Here is a 9673-nt window from a genome sequence, read left to right as displayed (position 1 = left end):
CTGAACACACCATCCCTACCGTGAAACATGGTGGTGGCGCCATCATGCTGTAGGGATGCTTTTCTTCAGCAGGGACAGGGAAGCTGGTCAGAGTTGATGGAAAGATGGATGGAGCTAAATACAGGGCAATCCTGGAAGAAAACCTGTTAGAAGCTGCAAAAGACTTGGGACTGGGGTGGAGGTTCACCTTCCAGCAGGACAACGACCCTAAACATACAGCTAGAGCTACAATGGAATGGTTTAGATCAAAGTATATTCATGTGTTAGAATGGCCCAGTCAAAGTCCAGACCTAAATCCTATTGGGAATCTGTGGCAAGACTTGAAAATTGCTGTTCAGATGCTCTCCATCCAATCTCACTGAACTGGAGCTACTTTGCAAAGAAGAATGAGCAAAAATCGCAGTCTCTAGATGTGCAAAGCTGATAGAGACATAACCCAAAAGACTTGGAGATGTAATTGCTGCGAAAGGTGGTTCGACAAAGTATTGACTCAAGGGGGCTTAATACATATGCACGCCACACTTTTCAGATTTTTATTTGTAAAAAATCTTGAGCACCATGTATCATTTTCCTTCCACTTCACAATTATGCGATACTTTGTGTCGGTCCATCACATAAAATCCCAATAAAATACATTTAAGTTTGTGGTTGTACTGTGACAAAATGTGGAGAAGTTCAAGGGGCATGAATACTTTTGCAAGGCACTGTACAAACATTGGGCCTCATTCACCAACATATTCCTAAATGTTTTCTTACATTTCTTCTTAAGAAAGGTCCTAGGAAAAGTCTGTCTGGTTCATAAATGTGTTCTTACATTGAAGAATCCCATGTGTTCCTAAGTTCAAAGCTGCAAGTCATTCCTAATTAGCATAGGTTACCGCCCCACCAACGGCCATGAAAGGGCATGAGACCACAGGGCTGTGTGCACACACCTCACACAGAAACGAAAAAGAGAAGTTGAGAAATCCAGGAATGCTACAAGGAAAATCTAAAGATGGTGGGGCAATAAACGCCAGCTGGAGGAAAAATGGAGAACAGCGAATAAGCTGTCATATTTAATAGCGCCAGTAATGGATAAAAAAATAAAACAAAAAAAGACACGGGCTGGTCTTTCTCATTCAGTGAACACTGTATAAGGAGAAGGGCACACAACTGAACTGTTTGATTTCAAATCGGAGGCAACAAAACAAACACAGAAGAGAGATGCTGACCAGTGGAGGAGGACACGCTTGACCAGAGTTATTTTAGCTTCACATCGGGCCATACATGGCTCTCTAGGCACTGAGCGGACCTTCATGAGTGCACCCAGCGCCCTTCGACTGCACAGAGTCTGATCTCGGATGCCGTGCTGGACAACTAAACACTTACACAGACAGCCTCAACACTGGCCACAATAGCTGAGAGACACTTCAAGGGCCCACGGCCTGCTTTTCCTTGTTTTCTGACTTATCTACAATGTTCTAGTATTTCTATGCAGAAGAAACTCGGTTTATACACGTCTCGCAAGACTTTTTTTTTTCTAACAAAATAAAGTCTTTGTGATAGTTTAAGAATTTCCTTGAATGTTCATAATCTCCAGGCAGTTGCGCATTTATGCGAGCTTGCCTGACATCCACCACTGCCATTTTAAAAGCAATTTTTCAACTGCACCCAGTGTTGTGGATACATTTTCCCCCCGGCTGCTGCACTGTGAACAGAGGATATGGAGAAAAATACAGGGCCTGAGGCTACTGCATGTCCGGGAATGTTCCTGTACAGGGACCCGCTGTTTTACCTTACCGGGTCTAACCTACAAGCAGCCAGCTAGTGAGGCCCGTGCGGCAGTGAATGATCAGCCCATCAACGCTGGATTCCCCCGAAGCACAGTACCTGTTTGTTGTGACTGCTTGAGGCCAGTGTGTCTGCCGCACGTGATACTGCCGCAAGAAATACTAATAATGACAAAACTGTTGTAAATTAAATCTTATATTATATAAGAAAAGTAAATAGCCAGTTATTGCATACACACGTCAGCACTCAAATTTGTGCAAGTGTGCACCTGAGTGGGTGTAGAATGTTCTTACATAAGAATAAATCCCAGATAAGAAAACACTGGTGAATGCAAGAATCTCCACGAAAACATCCTAAGTGGGTTTTATGAACAAATTTGTTCTTAAGAACAGTTGGTGAGTAAGGATGTTTTATTTTTTAAAGAAATTCTAATTTAAGTACCTGTAGCTGCGCATGAATATTTTCCCGTCCAGGGCAGTGAAGTGCAGGACATGCTCTAAACCAGCCAGACGCACAGCAGGCACAGTGGGCCCTCTGAAGAAGTCTGAAAGTAGGGCAATGCGATGGACAATATTAGCAGACCAATATCGCATTTCACCTAAAACCAATCTTTTAAGATAATATAATCCTTTATTGTCATTGTAACATGTACAACAAAATTTTTGCAACAACAAAAAAAAGACATAACATATGAAATAAGACCATATAAAAAAAACTTAACCACTAGAAAAACGAAATAAACAGGCCTCTCACTCCCTCCCCCCCGAATCTAGTAGTCCTTGATTTCATTACTCTGAACCGTCTACTTGATGGCAGCAGTGACATCTAGTGACACCTTTGCAGAGTATCATGAGTGCATACCTATGAGCAGACTTTTGAGACGTTTGTGCTCACTGTCTGCATCGAAAGCCTCTCCTGCAAATACAAGCATCGGTTTGGTCCCCTCAGGACACTTACTAGTCTGCAACAGAAAAGACAAACTACTTTAGGAGACTGGGAGTTATGTTATAACAACAGAAAATAGATTGGCTGAAGAGCGATTATGTAACTAAACAGAAAAAGCTATGCAAGCCATGGCCGGTTCTTCATTTGTCAAATGAAGAAAGTCCCTTTCATTCTTCATTTTAGATCCTAGCATCTTCAGCCCACTACCCACAGGGTTCATGCATTTCTATATGTGCAGACCCCAAAAAAAGGAGTCCTCACCAACCTTAGTGAGAATAACAGTACAGTAGTATGATGACAGACACAGAGCGATAGAAGCTGTTGGGGTTATCTGCGGATCACTACCAGAATCAGGTTTATGTCAGAATATGAAGCTTATGTAGGCAACTATTCCATTGTGAGGTTGTCAGCACCAATATCTGAAGGGGAGAGGCATCTGTTTAAGGAGATGGAAGTAGTCATTAATACACAATTAAATGTGCCAAAGAATGGGAGAGCATTCATATGGAAGCTCAGTATACAAGTTAAATGATGTTTACCCATTTTGGGCCCAAAGAGGGGGGTGTCAGGCCATGCCATTATAAATCTTCAGAGCCCCACAATAAGCAGCACCATTTTCCAGACCTAACTTACCCTTAACACAAAGCATCCCTGAACCCTATCCCCAACCAAGCAAAGAGCAGATATGTGACCCGACACAGCATCAGCATTGTATTTGCTCAGGTTAAGCAGTGGCTGATCCAGCTGGCTTGTAGTGTCAGTATAGTATATGATTGACCTATGAAGAGTGGAGCATTTAAAGGAGATGGAAGAAGACATGACATGGCATGACTGTCACCTCATTGTATGACAATGTATTCTGTATCACTGGCCACACAAATACCAAACAATGGATGAAGCGCACCTGACTGCAATCGGCCCCATGCTGCCAGGGTCAGACAGGCCCTAACTGGCATTTTTATATTTCTGTTTGTGTATAGATTAAATAAAAAAACAATGTGTTAAGTTGTGACCTTTGGAGGTATTGATAGGAGCATTTTAACTTTGGACAGAGTCACTCCAGCTGTTTCCCACAGCCTCCAGTCTTTATGCCAAGTTAAGCTGTCCTGACTCAAGCTCCAAACATTACGCACAGACATGAAATTGAAATAAATCTCAAACTAATAAGTGAACTCCTCAAAATGCTGAATTCTTCAAGTGAAATCCTCCTCAGACTCCATGGAAGAAAAACACTAATTTCTGATATGCAGCCTCAAACAAAAAAAATTAAGAGACATGATAGTGTTGGTGCCCATGTTAGTCTAGCTACCACTACCCTATGTTGGTATCTTTTTAGAGTTCCAAGTAGTTTGTGATTATATAGTGATGATGTTTAGTTTGAAATATTAGAGTTTATTTGAGGGAATTCACATTTTATGGCATACTGAAGACAACACTAACACTACATCATCTACTATCTAATATAAGCATGAAGGTGTTCTTTGTGTACGGTGCACAGCCACAGTGGTTAGCTGAAAACTGTAATGTTAACGCAGCACATTACTAGACATCTTGATCAGACAGTCTAACTACACCAACTACATTAGAGGCTAATTTAGGTTTAATGGCTGTTTTCAGCAGATGGCTTAGTTAATGTGTGGTTATGCTAACATTATGATTGTCAACTGAATACCACCGTAGCTGTACCAGACAAAAACAGATAAAGGTTATGCTCATAAATGATGTGGCATTATCAGTGTCATGGCACCAATAGTGAAACCCCTTAAATACAATCCATACAAAATACTTTCTTACTACTGTCATTGTAATTTAAACTAGCACTACTGTCATTTTGTAAAATGAACCGCAGGAAACCATAGCAACATGTGTGCTTCATGTTGCACATAATCAAAACATTCTGCACAAAATGTGACTTTATTTTAGCGCCAGAAGGGTGTCATCACCTCTCACTCAGTTTGTCTACAAGACTGCTAATCCAATTTCCCTTAAAGAAACAACAGATGTTAAGAGAAAAACGCCAACCTTTACCTTAATCTCACTCAGAGAGACGTACTTCTCGATTCCAAGCTCAAACATATCAAGCACGTGGAAGTCAAACAGGCGACCTGCAAATAAACCAAAGGAAACAATGACACACAGAGAACCCTTTGGCCTGTGGTCCCTCAAAACTGAGCTGATGGACATCTAAAGCATGTAGCTTTCGAAAGATGGGGGTTTTCCATTTCTACAGTACACACTTTCTTCCATACTGTAACCCATCACTGAATTTACACATCAGTGTATTGTGATTAGGCTGAGAGCGGGCCATGTGTGTGTTATCTGGTGCCCTAATAACCAACAGGTAATTCTTCTTCATTAACAGCTTCATAAAACGTGACACACTGCCGGTCCATAATAAAGCATATGTTTGGCATTTCTGGATGTATTCCAAAATAAGTTGTGCTAAAATCTGGAAACATAAGGAGCCTGTCAATTTTTAGACTTATTTAAGCAAACATAGAAATGATACATTAGCTAAAGTATCTGTTTGTTTTGCTCCTGTGTGAGAGCAAGTGAGAGATTTTACCAAATATGAGGTTGTTGGGCCGTTTCTTGTTGTGAGAGCCGAACAGAAACAGTGAGCAGTCGGACTTCTTGGAGAAAAATTCCTGAATAAAATAAGAATGAAAGTGATTAGTGACAATGGCGGAAAACATGCACAAACATTTAACTGCAGTGAAGCATTTGCTATTCCCTACAGACATACCAGCGATGTTGAGTCCTCAAACGGCCGAGTTATGTTCTTTCTAAAAAGGAAATAAAGATTTGACACCTAATCTGGAATGTAACATACCGTTTGTGAACAAATACACGATGCAGTCGGATTGTTTAAACTCTTTTGTGATGTTTTTGATTCTGAAATGACATTGAAGCACGTGTGCATGAAGTTACATGACAAATGACAAGTCATTTGTAATCAATATAAAACAAAGCCCTTAAAGATAATTTTTCTAAACACCACAAAGAGAACGTGAAATCCTCTGATTTTGTTTGCACTTTCATGTGTGACCACTTGCGTGAAACAGGAAACTAGAACACGTTGTAAAACTAAGCTGGTTTGCCTGAAGTATTAGATTCGTCATTCCAGAGACATAACAATCACTTACTTCTTGTACAGCACAGCACTGGGTTTCTTCAGAGAATACTGCAGGAAGACAATTTATAATTTACATTTGTTTTGGCTCAATTACAATTCATAGCATCAGCACAAGTTTATTAAACAGGCTTAATCACTGATGATTCATGTGAAACATCCGAGAGGCTTACACTCTCCTGTTCTGTTGGAAAATCTGGCCCATTTTCAACCACTCCCTGGATACATGACCATCTCAATAGTTAAATTCTAGTATTTAACAACTTTGGTTTCACTTCGGGTTAATATATAAAGTAAAATAATATTACATTCTGCACTTTTATTGTAAAGATTGTGGAAAGGAGGCTCTGCAGGAAACATCTTTAAAACAGGAGGCCTTTAAAAAAGGAAGCCTTTCCTGTGTTTCATTTATATGTCCATGTGACTTCTGGACCAGTTTATTATCTCAGTTTTTCTAACTAGGTCAAATGTCATGTCTCACTAAAAAAAAAAGAAAGAAAAAAATGGCACAACACATTCAGGTTGCCCTGTATAGTGAAGTAGTGGGGTAATAAATTTTGATGTTATATGTCGGTCAGTAATCTGAAGGTACAATATATTGGCCAGCTCTATGAAAATACTGCATTTCCCGGGTTGTTAAAAAAAAAAATCCTTTAAATTTGCGTAATGCAGGTTCAGGTCAAATTACACATATGTTAGTAATTATGAGTCACTGATATAACACAGTGGATTAAGTAGGCCACTGTTCTTTGCTAAAATCTATCCATCTGGCTAAAGAACAGGAAGTGACAGACTGTGTCTGGTGCTGCTTTAAAAGAAAATAACTTGAGTCCACTGGTGACAAACTACCATGTTACAGTACACAGATAAAGAAATAGGTCTCTTATGTCACTTCAGATGTGTTGAAATATGAATGTACTAAATATAACTGAATGGACTGCGTTTCTTTATTATCATTATCCAAGTTTTATTGGATTAACTTTTTATGTTGGCAATTTCATATCAGTATGTATGTCAGGGATGAACTTTTTAACAGTGAAATAAAAAAAGGCCCTATCCAATCGGAATAAGGATAATCACCTTTATTGGCCAAGTATGTTACAGACAAGGAATTTGTTTCTGGTACAGAACCGAGGCAGCCATTTGTGGCGCCAACATAACCGATGGCTCTAACCATCGGGGGCAACAGTTGAGAGACGACTGCTCTACCCACCGCACTGTCGCCTCCCCAAAACGAATAAAGAAGCACTGATAAAGAAGTGTAACAGAAGCTAAAACATATAGCTTGATGTTGTCATGTCTCCTGTTTTCTTGGCATCTGAAGGTGGATCCAGAACAATGGAATACTACACCTTTACAACAGCCACTCATGTGTTGAAGGTCTTCCTCAGCGAGTGTGTCACCAAATTACTTACTATGTCCTTGAGGGCCTGGGTGACTGTCTGACTGGTGTTCCCCCCTTTCATAATCATGGCACTCTTCACATCCTCCGTCAACTTAGGTACTCTGCTTTCCAAGAAGCGCTTGGAGCGCTTCGTCTTAGGTTTTCTGAGGTTTGAAACAAACAGGTAAAGTGTTATTCACCGCCACAAAAAAAACAAGATTCTAAAAAGTAGGTATAATAAAGCTATAAAAAGGTATAAAAATAAGTGGTTAAATATGGTGATCTTTATCAGGGCCTGTTAAGTATTCACTACTATTCTGTTATTTTACAATGTCAATTGAAAATCCTTTTTGTCTGACTGGATTTCCAACCAAAAGTGTAAAACTCAAAAATATAACAACATCTATAGTAACTGTAAGAACAAGAGAAGCTACACACCGTCACATCTGAGAGCCTAGAACCAGGATAGGGTTTTCATAAATTCTTGAGGAATAACTAATGATTATTCAACTATCAAAATAACTGGCAAATCGTTTTCTGTAAATACCAATCGATCAACTAACTGTTGTAGTGCTAGTTGTGATATTCAATATATAAAAGTTGTGGTAACTCAAGTGGTTATTCACAAAGTGCTAGTGAGGAGAAAAAAAAACAAACAGTAGGTACTATAGTAAACATTCGATTAAAGTTTGTAGGCAACAGCGCTGACACAATGAGCTTCTTGTCTTACAGCAAAATCCAACAAGGAAAACAATGTCAAATAATAATAGTGTTTACTTTTATACATTTCATTTTTGATTTGTACAAAACACGGTTTAACCACTGCGTAGGCTAAGTATGTCAAATTAACACTATTTTAGGCTTCAGAACCTAATGGGAATATTTCATTTTCTAAGTTTAAAACATTTTTCACTGCATACCTATTTACTGCACTATACAGGATAACCATATCCCCATGATGATGAGAGGAGACAGACTTTCCTCTGCTAAATGCCAAAAATGTTACCAGACGCTTCAGCACAACGGTCCAGACAAGACCTTACGCTGAAGTGAATATACTGGACTGTATATACAAGCCCAAATCAGAAAAAGTTGGGACAGTATGTAAAATCAAACTTAAAACTGAAAATAGTGAAAATCATCTGTGTCCTGTATTACTTTGGAAACAATACAGCAGCACATTATGTGATTTAAATATTTAACTTTATTCCAAAATAAACACTTCAATTCTGATGCTGCAACTCAACCCAAAAAGTGTTGCATTTCAGGTCTGGTAATGAGGCAGAATAATGAAATGCTGATTCTATTTGAAACAGGTGATGTCAACAGGTGACTGCATCATGATTTGGTACAAAAGTAACATCCAGGAGACAGCGAGCCCTTTTGGAGCAAAGATGGGTCAAAGATCAACAGTTTGCCAATGTATGGGTGAGAAAATTATTGAAATGTTTAAAACAATGTTACTCAAAAAAACATAGGAAGGGATTTGGATATGTCACCCTCTATGATGCAGAACACCATTAAAAGAATTTGGAGGGATTTCAGTGCATAAAGGGTACAAGTCTAAGCTGGATGACTTTTTTGAAGGGAAGGAATGCCATGGCCCAAAGATGAAAAGTTCCATCCAGACTGTTACCTAAGCTGTTACCTTAGTCTAAGCTGGATGACCATGCTCTCTCAAGAATTGTCACTCTTCTATAAGCGACATAACCACATGGTCTCTGGATTACTCTGGCACACCTGTCAGGCACTACAATATGTAGTTACATCCATAAATACTGCCTAAAACTGTACTGTGCCAAAAGGAAGCCCTATGTCAACAGTGTCCAGAAGCACAGTCGACTGTTCTGGGCTCAGAGGTGTCTGGGATGGACCATCACACAGTGGAAATGTACTGTGGTCAGATAAATCAGTGTTTCAGATCTTTTTTGAAGGGAATGGATGCCATGGCCCAAAGATGAAAAGTTCCATCCAGACTGTTACCAGCAACAGGTCCAAAAGCCAGGGTCTGTCATGGTCCGGGGTTGTGTCAGTGACCTTGGCAAAGATAACTTACACTTCTGTGATGGCTCCATTAATGCTGAACAATATATAGAGATGTTGGAGCAACATATGCTGCCTTCAAGACGACGTCTTTTCCAGGGACGCCCATGTATATTTCAACAAGACAAGGCCAAACCTCATACTGCCACATTACCAAGGCCTGGCTGTGGAGATAAAGGTGTGAGTGCTGGACTGGCCTGCCTGCAGTCCTGACCTGTCCCCAGTAGAGAATGTGTGGAGCATTTTGAAAAAACTCAACTGGACTAGATTTCTAGGTCGAAGACGTTTCACCTCTCATCCACGAGGCTTCATCAGTTCTGACTGACTGGTGTTGAGCTGGAGATATTTATCCCCCTTGGTGGTGTTTCAGTCCTTTGAAGGCCAACAATGTCCCTTAA

The 9673-nt window shown here is 39.9% G+C and overlaps 1 protein-coding gene across 1 annotated transcript in view; it reads right to left on the bottom strand.

Moving 5' to 3' along the window:
• The window catches only part of rpf2 (ribosome production factor 2 homolog), a 15527-nt gene that overhangs the window by 3983 nt on the left and 1871 nt on the right, over positions 1–9673 (bottom strand). Inside the window, exons 2-8 of the mRNA XM_020614121.1 lie at positions 7264–7396; positions 5862–5899; positions 5462–5501; positions 5282–5363; positions 4744–4820; positions 2632–2731; positions 2212–2314 (exon numbers count right to left, since the gene is read on the bottom strand). Coding sequence (XP_020469777.1) covers positions 2212–2314; positions 2632–2731; positions 4744–4820; positions 5282–5363; positions 5462–5501; positions 5862–5899; positions 7264–7396 — 573 coding nt within the window. The remainder of the gene's footprint in view (positions 1–2211; positions 2315–2631; positions 2732–4743; positions 4821–5281; positions 5364–5461; positions 5502–5861; positions 5900–7263; positions 7397–9673) is intronic.

This window comes from Monopterus albus, unplaced genomic scaffold (genome assembly GCF_001952655.1).
Source record: "Monopterus albus unplaced genomic scaffold, M_albus_1.0 scaffold142.1, whole genome shotgun sequence".
NCBI lineage: Eukaryota > Metazoa > Chordata > Actinopteri > Synbranchiformes > Synbranchidae > Monopterus > Monopterus albus.
This window is presented reverse-complemented; position numbering and strand designations above follow the sequence as displayed.